Genomic DNA, 14,315 nt, shown 5'->3' on the forward strand with positions numbered 1-14,315 from the left:
CCAGATTTCATCATTCCTTCTAAATATACTAGTTGACTTTTACCATAGGGAGTAGTCTTATTGTTTTTTTTAATTTTATGTGTATAAGTGGTTTGCCTACATGTATGTATGTATAACACATGTGTGCCTGGTGCCCCCCGGAGACCATGTGGGCACTAGGAAGCAAACCGGAACAGCAAGTGCTCTTAACCACTGAGCCATCCCTCCAGACATTTCGTTGTTTGTTATTATTGTTCTGTTTGAGGCAGCCAGGCTGGTCCTAACCTTGCGATCCTCCTGCCTCTGTCTCTCAAGTGCTGGTATTGCAGGAGTAAACAACCATGCGTGGCTCATCCTTGGTTGGTATTTTCTTATTGATGGTCATACTGGGGATGAAACCAAGGGTCACATGAGTATCAGGCAAGAGCTCCAGAACCAAGCCCCACCCCCAGAATTTGGATACTAGAAGAGAAAGTCCTTGTCATTTATCTGAGTTCCCCCCAGAATAGGTTTCCAATGAAGGTCATGGCTTCATGGCTGCTACAAGTCCCTAGTGTTCTGGAAGGCTCTACCCCAAGAGAGTATCTGCCGGGAAGCATGACCCCAGGTGGCCTGGCTGGAGTGAGGATGAAGCCATGTGTAAGCCTGTTGCAGGTCCTTTGGGGTCATGTCTCACCACGGACTCGTCAGTCCATCAGCCCCTGCTGAAAAATGTGACCCGAGGGAGGTGCTGCCTCAGTCAACACCATTTTGCATTTCCTCTCCTTCCTGGGATGGAACAAATGGCCCTTCAGGGACGGCGAACCTGTCAGTAATGAAGTTGTGAGAGGAGGCAGCTGCCCCAAGAGGGCGGCTGCTGTGGGATGGCTAATGGATTGATGTGGCCAGCAGCCGGGGCCGACAGAGCCTGGGAGTTCCTGGCACTCCCCAGCCCTTGAAGCCTGACCGGCTCCTGGCCTGCTGGATCTCCTTGACCTCCCCTACCTCAGGGGCCTCTGCTTCCCCTAGGGAAAGCCTAGCACCCTCCAGCTCCACTCAGAGCCTGGGATGTCCTCCATGGGTTTTCTGAGGCTGCCAGGCACAACCCTGTACCCACCTAGGCTGAGAAGCCCTAGGTTCCAGATTGGCCCTCTGGAAGGTGCCTGCTGGTGCTTCTGTCTCCCAGGCGCTGTGTTTGAGATCTCAGGGTCACAGCCTGCTTCTCAGATAAAATCATCTGGGTTAACCTGAGCTACAAGGCTTCCTTCCTTCCTTCCCTGAGAATGTGTATAGCCATCGGAATGGGAGCGTGTGCCTACGGTGTGCATGGATGTGGAGTCCCGGGCTCTGTGGCAGGCAGGCTTGCATGTCTTACATGCTCTTCGTCTCTGTATCTTTCTGATGAACAGACGGGAGTGGAAGGGAGCACTTTGAGGGGGAGTCCCTGTACAGTAAAATGACAACCAGAGTAGGGGGGAGAGATGTGTGTGCGGTCTCTTCATCCACAGAGAGTTAAGTCACACGCACCCCCATCCCAGGACCCTGACCCAGAGCAGAGCGGTTTCCCTATAGAACTTGGGGTGTTCCTTCTACCCCTCTTCCCCATCTCCACACCAACCTCTGTCGGTGTCTCTGCATCTCTTCTCCGATCATGTTTTCCCCGTTCTGTGTGTCTTTCCAGTCCCTGCTCTTCCAGGAAGCCTTCCTAGCTGCATCCTCAGAACTCACCAGCTGTCAAGTCCTGTCTCATGCTATTGTTGATAGACAGCCAATGACCTCAAATTCACAGGGATTCACCTGCCTCTGCCTCCCGAATGCTGGGACTAAAGGCGTGCGTTACCGGGCCCGGCACCTTGCCTATATTTTTTTAAGATTCTGTCATCAGGGATATTGTCTTGTAGCTACCTGAGATAACCAGACAGTGATAACCCGAGTCAAAGGTTGCAAGGGAAGGCTCTAAATGCAATGTATGGTCTCAGGCAAGGCTAGCCCAGAAGATTTATTCATTTCATTTCTTCCAGCAGTTAAAAGTACAAACTGCTCTTGCAGAGGATTCATGTTTGGTTCCTAACACCCATGTGGGACAGCTCACAAGGGCCAGTGTGGATTAAACAGGCTTCTGTGTGCTGCCACAGGTAGCAAGCATTCTGTGTACACTTCTCCCTTAGCCACAGAAGACAAGTCCCCAGATTCCCCCCCCCCCCCCGCGGTTCCCGAGGCTGTAGCTATACTGCATTGTCTCTATGCTGCCATTGACTGTAGCTATTCCACATTGTCTCTATGCTGCCGTTGAAGCTGTAGCTATACTGCATTGTCTCTATGCTGCTGTTGAAGCTGTAGCTATTCCACATTGTCTCTATGCTGCCGTTGAAACTGTAGCTATTCCACATTGTCTCTATGCTGCCGTTGAAGCTGTAGCTATTCCACATTGTCTCTATGCTGCTGTTTAATTTGTAAACTAAGAACAAAGAAATCAATAGCAACTAGTAGGTTAGAACCATTCTAAAATTGGGTTCTAATAGCAGCTCTGTGTGTCTTCGGTGCTGGGGCCACCCTGCTTGTGTGCCTGTGAAATGACAGGAGAGTCTGATGATGAGCTCCAGTTGCAAGCTAACACGTGTTTAGCTGCCCTCCACAGTGTCTCAGAGAGAAGGTTCATGCTTACTGTAGTTCTTAGCGACCACGGCATATGGGTCTTCATCTTTGCCTGATTAAGTACAAACCGTCGCCTCTCCACTTACAGTACTGTAGAGCTTTCCCTTGCGTAACTGTGATGCCCATGTAACTCTCGAGCTGTGAGAGAATTATTAAGAAAAATTCAGGTGACCTGATCACAAAGACTACAGTATATCCCAACAGCCAATCTTCTAACCACGACAGGTGCTAGGTGTCTAATAGGCGGGTAGCATATGCAGTATGCATACACAGCACAGGGCCCGTTCACATCCCGCCCGGGTGGGATAGAACAGGAAAATAGCATGCGTGAGTCATAAACTCTGGAATTTCTCATGTTGTATTTTCAGAGCATGGTTAAGGTGTGTGCTTTAGACTGTGAGAAGCCACTGTGCAGGTGAGGTGGGATTCTTGTCCCCTGGAGACCCTGATGAGAGTGAGCAGGTGTAAGGGATGAAGTTCACCATGCTCACTCCTGTCTGGGTCACCTGTGCTGCCCACAGGCCTCAGGTCTGACTACTGACGCAGGTCTGTCGCACTTTTCCTCCTGCCCCAGGCATGGGATGGAGGCAGGATGCTCCAGGGGTGCGGGGCAGTGCGCTGAACTGCGAGACACAGGCTTGAAATGACGGACGTGCTAGTCATCTCCTAAGTGCCAGCCCACCTGGTCCCCTATGGGGACTGCTAGACTGTCTGATGGATAAAGCAGTGCCTGGCTCAACGTTGGAAATACTTCTCTGATTGTTTACATTCCATCGACACAGTAATGACTGAGAGAAGTTAAGGAATTTGCCCAAAGTTGCACAGCTACACTGTAGGCTCAAGATCTGAACTCAGGGAGTTTGGCTCCAAAGTCCCCCAATTTTGAATAACTGCACAGCTCAGAGAAGAATAACTGTATAACCCAAAGATATATAGACCTGCCAGCAAGCTGCAGTGAGGGGCCACAGGCTGGGCCTAGAGACAGCGAGGCCCAGCTGGGCCAAGTGGAAGGGCGAGGGCCTTCCCCTGGAACCATGCCTTCAGCTTCACGTGGAGCCTGACAGCTCCCAGGGGTAGCCGCGTGCTCTTCCCATGACATCATGCTGCCTCAGAACTTTGAGGCCAAGGATTCTTGGAATGCTTGATTCACCCTGGAGCAAAAATAATACTGCGTATTTATAACGTGCCTTTGTACCCCAAAGGCTTTCCTGGGCTTTATTTCATTGAAAGCTCAAGCCAGCCTTATAACTGCACAGGAATCTGAGAGGTGGGAAGCCACACTGAGCAGCACCTAGCAGAGTTCCCTAGTCTCATGCCACACCCAGCACAAGGCACAGACACCGTGAGGCTTGCCAAAGCCACTTAGCAAATCATTGATAAATAAGGTACTCAAGAACCCTGGTTTCCAACAAGAGTAAGATGAGGAACAGGGGCTCGTGAGCCACCAAGTTTCCCCAGGAAAAGCCACTTCCTTTAGCCTCTACCCTGCCAGAGATAGAGCCCACAGCTCTGCCTTCCCTCCCCCAAAAGGCAGCAAGTGAAGCCAAAGGGCCACCCTGAAACTTGGCCCTAGCCCTGTCCCCCAGGCTCCAGCCACAAGCACCGCAGACGAGATGGGCAAAGGATTGTTCCCAGTGCAATTGGAACCCAAGGCCATGCGTGGCTCCTGTGGTTTGCCCCAGACACAGTGGAGCCCAAGCTGGAAGGCTGTTTTCCCCACAGCTCTCTCCTTCCCACAGGCCCTCATCTCCCATCCCTCCCCTTGGTGGCTAAGCCTTTACTTTTGCCTGTCTAGCCCTCTGTACCCCACATTGTCTCAGAATGACCCATAGCCCCTCCCCCACGGTGACTTTGGCCAAAGTCTTCTGGATGGTGGTTGAGACTCAGCGGTAGTTTATCGGCTACCCTGGGCTTCAGGACCCTGGGACAAACTTGAGCCTTGGGCCAGGGAAGTATAGTGGTCAAGACTGTGCCTGCAAGTGCCAGGCCACCAAGTTCTAACCCAAGCTCTGCTGGCCACTTGCCGACTTGGACAAGACACGCTCCCTATGCCCAGCTGAGGTCACTGCTGCCCTGCTTACCCTGAGGGTGCGCAGAAGCTATGCCTGGCGTGCTGTCCATGTATCACGTGTATACTGTGACTCTGCTCCCTGAAGTCTTGAGTCCACTCTTACCCCCGGGAGCCCTCTGAGCAGAGCTGGCTACAGGGTGTTCAGCCTACATACGGCATAGGACTATGTGCTCGGAAAGGTCTGTGCTTGACCGAATGCTGGGCTCTGACTGTCACGACCTCAGAAACTCTTGATGGAGGGTTGTCGTTTTCTCTTCGCTCTAGGTTCTGTACATTCCCTGTTAGCCTGCTTAAGCCCCGAGAGTGGGCTAACCCCTTCTCTCTGCTGGTTTACCTTTGTCTCCTTATCTCCAGTCATAGTTAGATCTAGCTTCTGTAATGATTGTCTAGTGTCTCTAAGCCCTGGTATAGGCACTGAAGTCTCCACTATGATCCACCAGACCCCAGGACACTGAGAGCTGTCATTCCCGTGTGCAGCCACAGAACAGGCTAGTAGGAGAGACAGGGTCAGGTCAGTGACCATGGTAGACATCAGGACAGGATTCTGGGCTGTCTTAATTCCAGATAGGACCGGAGCGATGAGAGGGTGCACAAGGACACTGGACACTTTCTGCCACTCACTCACACACAGCCCTCAGAGAGGACTTCAGTGAGCCTAGTGACAACTTGGATTAAACTCCAGGTAGAGCCGATTTAAATAAGGACGTGATGGGTGAACCACAATTGAGGACTAGCATTTTCTCTTGCTACATGGTACTGAGGGCCAACAAGATCCTGCATCCCCACAGGAAGGGAACATCTGCCTGCCCGGTAGCCTTCTGGTGTCCAACACAGTGAAATGTCACACTTCTAAGAGAAGCGCCTTGTCTGACTGGCAGAAACTTCAGTTTTGAATTATTTCCCAACCCTGAGTAAAAGCCACAAAGTGTGGGAGAATCTACAGCGTGGTGTCGGGGTAATGGGGTGTTCCAATGCTCACTGGCCCTCGGGGAGGAATAGAGCACTGTGTTCTTAGCTGAGTTCCCGTCATCCTGTAAATGGAGGCTGGAGTAGCGGCTGGCTCTTTGTCTCCGGGCCTCGTGTACCAACGCCAGGCAAAGCAGCCCTCAGCTGTAGGGAAATGCCTCCAACACTGAGCCCCTGAATTTCATCCTAGACTTGGACAGGGAGCAGGGGAGCTGGTGCAGTGTGTAGGTCCTGTGGAAGTAGGCAGGGGTAGAGCAGATTCTGTGGAGGTAGGTAGGGATGGAGCAGGTACTGTAGAGGTAGGTAGGGGTGGATCAGGTCCCATGGAGGTAGGTAGGGGTGAAGCAGGTTCTGTGCAGGTAGGTAAGGGTAGAGCAGGTCCTGTGCAGGTAGATAGGGGTGAAGCAGGTTCTGTGCAGGTAGGTAAGGGTAGAGCAGGTCCCATGGAGGTAGGTAGGGGTGAAGCAGGTTCTGTGCAGGTAGGTAGGGGTAAGCAGGTCCTGTGGAGGTAGGTAGGGGTGAAGCAGGTTCTGTGCAGGTAGGTAGGGGTGAGCAGGTCCTGTGGAGGTAGGTAGGGGTAAGCAGGTCCTGTGGAGGTAGGTAGGGGTGAAGCAGGTTCTGTGCAGGTAGGTAAGGGTAGAGCAGGTCCCATGGAGGTAGGTAGGGGTGAAGCAGGTTCTGTGCAGGTAGGTAGGGGTAAGCAGGTCCTGTGGAGGTAGGTAGGGGTGAAGCAGGTTCTGTGCAGGTAGGTAGGGGTGAGCAGGTCCTGTGGAGGTAGGTAGGGGTAAGCAGGTCCTGTGGAGGTAGGTAGGGGTGAAGCAGGTTCTGTGCAGGTAGGTAAGGGTAGAGCAGGTCCTGTGCAGGTAGATAGGGGTGAAGCAGGTCCTGTGGAGGTGGGCAGGAGTAGAGCAGGTCCTGTGCAGGTAGATAGGGGTGAAGCAGGTCCTGTGGAGGTGGGCAGGAGTAGAGCAGGTCTTGTGGAGGTAGGTAGGGGTGAAGCAGGTCGTGTGGAGGTGGGCAGGAGTAGAGCAGGTCTTGTGGAGGTAGGTAGGGGTGAAGCAGGTTCTGTGGAGGTAGGTAAGGGTAGAGCAGGTCCTGTGCAGGTAGATAGGGGTGAAGCAGGTCGTGTGGAGGTGGGCAGGAGTAGAGCAGGTCTTGTGGAGGTAGGTAGAGGTGAAGCAGGTTCTGTGCAGGTAGGTAGGGGTGAGCAGGTCCTGTGGAGGTAGGTAGGGGTGAAGCAGGTTCTGTGCAGGTAGGTAAGGGTAGAGCAGGTCCTGTGCAGGTAGGTAGGGGTGAAGCAGGTCCTGTGGAGGTGGGCAGGGGTGGAGGTGGCTGTGCTATCGTGAGCAGTCATCACTTTTCCTGAAGGCAAGAAACCCAAGTCCCTGTGGAATTTCCAAGTCCCTGGCCCAGGAATTTTACTTTCAGAATTTTTTAAGCAGACCTACAAATTATGTGGTAAAGGGTCCCACATGGAGAGAGCTATAATAAGCCAGTAGGCCTTAGACTATCTGGTTGGGAGCTATTATGAAATTTAAAGAAAAAAATGAACAGAGAAACATTTGTCTCCATTTGGCCTGATGTTAAAACCATTTTTATAAAACAAATTTCGGTTATTCTCTGTACATACTCCCCTCCTAAAATGCAGCTGCGGTATGTTCTGAGCACTTCTTTTTTCTTAAAAGGGAGTTTTAGAATAAACCAAAAAGCATAAACTGATCATTTTCATCCCAAGACTGTCTTTTTTTTTTTTCTTAACAGCAGGTGCTTCCAGGGGCTCAAGTGGAATTTTGTTCTTGTCCCCTAAGCCATCCCCTCACCTGAGAGTTAAGAGTCAGGTCAAACAATGAAAAGGCAAAGCAATAGGCATTTGCCTTTTGTGGTGAATGTGTGGGCACAATGCCCCCAACACTAGACCGCATGCATGCATGTCTGACACCAGAGTTGACCTTCGTGCTCACCCACTTTTAGGAGTAGAAGCAACACCCTGACCCAGCCAAACCCAAACCCACAGGTCTTGTGGGGAGCAGCCAGCTGGCCCCTGACAAAGGTATCAATGAAACCTAGCACCAGCAAGCACAGAAGAGAGCATGCTGGCTTTGGCCAGCTCACCCAGCTACCACTAACAAATATTTGTGAATGGCCCGAGCAGGGAAGCCTGGGCCACCATGGTTGGGGAACAGTGGCCCTCTGGGCTCCTTGCCAGGCAAAGAACATGGGCTTGCTGTGGCATTTCCACAGAAGTCTCTGGGAATCCAGCCCTGTGCTCCTGGGAAGTTGGACCTCAGAATAAATGAGGAACAGACTGAAGGTGGCCTGCTAGGTCCCATGATGAATGCACAGGTCTTGCATCTTTGGAATCCTCAATGGGATTATCTAGAAGAAAGGAGGCTGAGGTTCAGCTCACTGGTTGAGCACTTGCCTAGCATCTGTGAGGATTTAGGTCCCATCCCCAGCATATCTCTCTCTCTCTTTCTCTCTCTCTCCTCTCTCCTCTCTCTCTCTCTCTCCCCTGAAAGTTTTGTAGTCCACATGCACATGGAAGACAGACCCAGAAGTCACTTGCCCTGAGAAGACAACAAACTAAGTCTTCGTTCCCCCTTCCCCAGTGCTACCTGTGCCTTGCTCAGCTACCCAGGGCGCAGCCTCCCTTTGAACCCAGTGTGTCTGAGTTAGGGTTTCTGTTGCTGCAATGAAACACCATAACCAAAAAGCAAGTTGGGGAGAAAGGGGTTTATTTGGCTCACACTTCCATATCACTGCTCATCATTGAAGGAAGTCAGGACAGGAATGGAAACAGGACAGGAACTTGGAGGCAGGAGCTGATGCAGAGACCATGGAGGGGTGCTGCTTAGTGGCCTGTTCCTTGTTTCTCGACCTACTTTCTTAGAGAACCCAGGACTGCCAGCTAAGAATGGCACCACCCACAGTGGGAAGGGCCCTTCCCCATCAATCACTAATTAAGAAAACGCCTTACAGGCAGATCTTATGGAGTCATTTTCTCAACTGAAATTCTTTCAGATGACTCTAGCTTGTGTCAAGTTAACAGAAAGCTAGCCAGCGCACAGTAGTTTGACTGCCCAAAAGGGCAGGACACTTACAGGTGGGAAACTTAGCTTCCTCTCCAGCCTGTGGCTGGCCCTCTGTATACATGGGGCACTACCACCCATAATCCAACACTCCCTTAGCCAATACTGTTCTGTCAGGGCTTTGGGTATCAAGTCAGATAAAACATCTCAGGGTACCCCACATCCCCAGATGAACAACAGCAAGACCTAGGTGACTTCCTTCTAGAGCCCTCAGTGGCCAGCCATGTAGAAATGACGTCCTCCTAATGGTGTCCCCCAAAGGTAGACAAAAGTTGTTGGCCTTTTTTCTTTTCCCGCTTGGTGGGGTAGCTGCTGGGAAGAGAGAGAGAAATCCCAGGAATGGTGAATGGAAGCAAGACACTTTTCAAGACAAGCTGGGAAAGAGCTTGTCCCTTGAGGACATTTCTTAGGCCGCGGCTATGAGGCACCCCAAAAAGCCTAAATAAGGATGACAAGAGTTGTAAGGATCAAGCATTCAAGCATTATCTGCCAGGGAATTTCCAGGGTTCGTCTCTGGGCTATTGACAGATGATAGATAGATAGATAGATAGATAGATAGATAGATAGATAGATAGATAGATAGATAGATAGATAGATAGATAGAGAGAGAGAGATATTAGGGAGCCTCCCTCTGCCTAAAGCCACATTTTAAACATCATTCCACATTCATACTTCAAGGCTGCCAAAACACAGGGTCACCAATGGGTATGTAAGACACAGGCCTTTTTCCTCACTGTTCAAAGGTATCAAGAGAGTTGTGGGGGCTGGAGAGATGGCTCAGGAATTAAAAGCATTGGCTACTCATCCAGAGGACCCAAGTTGAATGCCCAGTACCCACATGGCAGCTCACAAATGTCTGTAACTCCTGTTCTAGGAGATCTGATGCCCTCATACAGGCATGCATGCAGGAAAAACACCAATGTACATAAAACAAAAATAAATACTTTTGTGGGAACTTGGTTTGGCATTTTTTTAAAAATCTAATAAATTTTAAAAGAGAGAGAGAGAGTTGCATTCTCCTTTGCCCTCTCTTCTTGGTTTGCAGATGACAGCTGATGCCTCTGCATGTGTGGCATCCCTAATATCTTCATGTGTGCACAAATTGCTTCTCATTTTAAGGACCCAAATCAGCTTGGATTAAGGGCTCAACCTGGGGTCCCTTACCCTCATCTTGACTTGTTCATATCTTTAGCATCTAAGTTGGCTCCAGACAGTCACATTATGAAGAATGGAGTTAGGGCTTCAGCACATGAATTTTATCAGATAATGCTGTTTTCAGGGGACACAGCTGGTGGCAGAGCCAGATATCCTATTGGTCCTTTCAGATGTCCCTTCCATATTACATACATTGGCACATCATGCAACATGGATGAAATGTTGCCTTTTAGAGAAGGCTTGACTTGCATCCTTCCTGATGGCTCATGAGAGGGTCTGCATAAGTAGCGGAAGAATGACTTATGGGCCATCCCGTGTTCAGATGAAGAGGCCCTGCTGTTCACTATGTCACCTCCCCTCTCCACTCTCCTTTGTAGACGGCAGCAGAGACCTCCAGGAGGGAATAAACCCCAACAGCATGGCGACCATCAACCAGGAAGTGCCAAACACAACAGGGACCACCAGAAATCCTACCAGGGGGGCTCAGGGCCCCACCCCTCAGGGAGGCCCACACACCACGGCTACAGCCAGAACAGGCGCTGGCACCACGGTAACATGAAGCATCCACCAGGAGACAAGGGAGAAGCAGGCAGCCACCGCAACGCCAAAGAGACCATGACCGTTGAGAACCCCAAACTTGAAGATAGCCCAGGGGACACCGGACACAGTGGCCTTGAGCCAACCTGCAGTCCTGACACTCTGGCCCCAACATCCTCTGAGAGGCCAACCCCACAGCCACCAGGGGGCCCAGAGGCTGAGACCAAGCATAAAGACAGTGTTCTTCCCGAGCGCCCTGGGGAACGGCCCAGAATCACTCTGCTCCAGTCTTCCAAAGACAGGCTGAGGCGAAGACTGAAAGAAAAGGTACCGGTAATTATCTTTTCCTTGTTCTCTTGCAACCGGGAGGACAGCTGAGAGGTATGCTCTTTGATGGGAGGACCAGGTGGAGCCTCATGGCTTGGAACAGGGGTTCCTCTCTAAAGGGAAGCAAGGATTCTGTGCCTGTGTGGATCCACCGTGCCAGCTCATCGTGGTCATGGGTATCACTGGGGCAACAGAGGTCAAGTCCACAACAGCTGTTTCTGAACCCCTCTAACACATACTGGCTCCTCATCTTCTGTGCCCTCCTCCTTCCCGCAAGAGGTCTTGGAGAGACAGGGAAATTAGATGTGATTACATTAGATGTTCTGGGTCAGACAAACTTTCCCTGAAGAGGTAGATGGTCTAGAAGGGACTAGAGAAGAAGAAAGAGGTCACTTAGGATTCCACCCCCATGCGCTGCACTATGTGGTAAGGCTCAAGGAAAGCGTCAGGGTTCTTCCAGTGTCCCACGTCACCCCCAAAGGAATGGTGGAAAGGAACCACTTTCCCAGTGGGCATGGCCACAGAAAGCCGAATGTAGAACCTCCTTCAGCCCAGAGTTCCCAAGTTGAGAACAGGGGCCAACAAGGTATCTCACTGTGTCTCCTGGCCCACTCCTCGACTGTGTCCCACACCCCAACAGAGAGGGTCATTGTGTTCTTGGACCACGGGTCTATTCTGTAAGGTGCATATAGTTTGGGATACCCTCATGCCACTTTTTCTGCCTGTCCAGCCAGTGGTCTCACCCCAGTTACTGGGCGCTTTCACAGCACATATTTTGTTTTTAGTTTTCCTCCTAGAAGCACCAGCCATTTGGATAGCACATTAGAGGATTCCTTAATGCTCGGGATTTGTGTATAGAGGGGTGTTGAGCCAGGTCCAAGTCCACATGGAGCCATTCACCCAAGAACATGACTGTCCATGGCATTTAGAGCAGGACACCTGGCAGCTGTACCCAGACCACTCCCAGCACTGCTACAGAGGCTTTGGATCCCACTCACCCTGGCACTGTCTTCCCCACATCATTTTCTCTTTGACCCAGTTTTCTACTTATCATCTTATTCATCTTTAATTCCCATTAAATCATTTCTAGATTAAGGGATCTGATGGATAAGGGAGGATGGGGGAATATGTGGGTGAAAATCCTGAGTAGAACCTGGAACTCACAAGCAGGGTCAACCCAGGACATCACTGCGGCTAAGGAAAAGTTACAAGGAGCAGTGTGGCAGGAGGGCGGGAGTTGCTTTCCCTCAAACCCTTCTCTCCGGGTTCTCCCTTCTTCCGTCAGGCCATCCCAATCCCACTGAGCTAACACCAGCTAAACTCGGGTGTGTTCTGTTTGCCTCCCATACCCCAGGAGGAAGTGACAGTAGAGACAAGCAATCCTCAGCCAAACAAGATGGACAAATTGATGGAGATCCTGAACAGCATGAGGAACAACAGCAGCGATGTGGACGCCAAGCTCACCTCCTTCATGGAGGAGGCCCAGAACTCCACCAACTCCGAGGAGATGCTGGAGGAGATCGTGCGAACCATCTACCAGAAGGCCGTGTCGGACCGCAGCTTTGCCTTCACAGCCGCCAAACTCTGCGACAAGATGGCACTCTTCATGGTCGAGGGGACCAAGTTCCGGAGCCTGCTCCTCAACATGCTTCAGGTAACCAGACACCAGCAGCTGCTGTTCCACTCCCCTGCCCCTCCAACAGGGGTTATTGCTAGAGAGAGGGCTGCAAGTTCTGACGGCGGTTGAGCTTGTCCCAAGTTCCTTGCCCGATTAATTATAGAAAATAAGAAGGCATCGAGGGGTGAGAGATGCGCGGCGGGATTTGTGTGTGTTTGTGTGAGCGCTCCATGGTTACAAAGGACCAATATAATTTTATAGGTGCGTTTGTTCAGCCGGCCTTTCTCTCTTTCTATTTTCATGATAAGAGGCGAGTTACTGGTCCTGCGCTTTGACCTCTACGTGTCTGAGCAGTTATGAACTTGCTGCAGATCTGTCTCTCCCTCCTTTTCCTCTCTCCCACCTCTTCCTAACCCCCTTCTTTTTTTTTCATTGAACATTTATTTTATTGTACACCCAAAGATGTCTGTTAATTTGGAAAGAGAAAATCAATAGTTACTTTATCTGTACAGTTTGGCAGACAAAAATTGCAGAGGCAACAGGACACGTGTAACAAGCGGGCCTTGGTTACAGGAAGGTTTGGAATGACTCCTTTGGGGCCGATCCCATGGGTTTCAAGGCTGAATAAGGCCCCTTTTCTCTCACCCTCTGGGGTCTGCAACGCTAGTATGAGAGGGTTTTCTTCTCTGGCTGGACTGAACCCACGTCATGGGGTCCCACAGAAGCAGGGGGGAGGCCCACAGGAAGGTGCAGTACAGGTAGGTGGGCTGGTCAGCAGTGAGGTTGACAGGGACTCAGGGGACTCTGTGCATCAGCAGCTGCCCGAAGTGGCCACACATTCTGCTCAACCGCCTGTTTTGCCACCTCTGCCTCGCCCTCCTCAGCACCGCTGCCGCCATCTTGTATCCCCTCCTACCCCTCTTCTTTCCCCCCTTCCTTCTTCTCCTTCTTCCTAGGGCCAGTCCCAAAAAGCTTGGTATAGCAGGGATAGCAAGTATGTGGGTCAGGATAAGAACATCTGTCTGCTGATACATTGAAACCCAAAGTAGAAGGAAAGCATGGCAATCCAAGATTTTCTTGATGCCTGGTCCCTTCCCACTCAATGTCCCTTTCCCTCCAGAGAGCTTCTCCCGGTCCTCTTGTTATGTCCACCAGAGGCCAGTGTCACGGGCAAGTGTGTAATAAGTGTGAGCATGTGACCTCAGACTGAGTCCATCCCATCCTTACCTGTTACGTACGGTAAGAGTTAACTAGTGACCCCAGATCTGACAACATCAAAGAGAAATGGCAGCAACATCAAAGATGGCACGGCAGCCATCGCAGCCGGAATACCATGCTTGGAGATTCTAGATGAGAAAAAAAAAATGTCTTTCCTATTATTTTAAACAATAGAGCACTTAACATACAAAGTATGTCATAGGCCCACCTGGTAAAGCAGTCCCCTGGGAGGGAGGGAGGAAAGAGGGGTGACAGAACTAAATAGACCACCCACAGTAGCAGGCTGAGCAGGGTGACCATACGCCAGGGTGTCTAAGCAGTGCCACATCCGAGAGTCAAGCAGGCTCCCCTCATAATTGCACTTGGACGACAGAGGTACACAAGGCGCATGGCCGCCTGGTTCGTGGTTTGCCTGGTTGTCCCTAAAAGCAGAGGAGCGATGACTGCCGGCCCACCTGCCTGTGGCGCCGGGCCATGCCTGTCTTCTGCGTGTGTCTCCCTGTCTGCAACCCGAGCCTCCCTGACCAGCCTCAAGCTCCTCTCCAGCTTCAAGCTGTGATCGGGTTGCCATTCCTGGATCGCCCATGCTCCCCTGGTGATGAATTCCCGCATTACCTGAGGGATTTGCACATCGGCATGTTCCTCGCAGGCCGGAATGTCCTGGGAGAGTGGAGAGAGTGACAAACAGGCAGAAGAAGCCTGTCTGCCCTGCATCGCCAGG

General features: G+C 51.2%; 1 protein-coding gene across 6 annotated transcripts in view; it reads left to right on the plus strand.

Annotated features, from left to right (window-relative positions):
* The window catches only part of Ctif (cap binding complex dependent translation initiation factor), a 240,131-nt gene that overhangs the window by 144,590 nt on the left and 81,226 nt on the right, over nt 1–14,315 (plus strand). For 4 of the 6 annotated variants that reach the window (XM_075968253.1, XM_075968257.1, XM_075968254.1 and 1 more), the window contains 2 exons: nt 10,272–10,764; nt 12,113–12,412. In XM_075968253.1, coding sequence (XP_075824368.1) covers nt 10,272–10,764; nt 12,113–12,412 — 793 coding nt within the window. The remainder of the gene's footprint in view (nt 1–10,271; nt 10,765–12,112; nt 12,413–14,315) is intronic. The other 2 variants (XM_075968258.1, XM_075968256.1) reach the window with 1 other exon arrangement.

Source organism: Microtus pennsylvanicus, chromosome 4 (genome assembly GCF_037038515.1).
Source record: "Microtus pennsylvanicus isolate mMicPen1 chromosome 4, mMicPen1.hap1, whole genome shotgun sequence".
Taxonomy (NCBI): Eukaryota; Metazoa; Chordata; class Mammalia; order Rodentia; family Cricetidae; genus Microtus; species Microtus pennsylvanicus.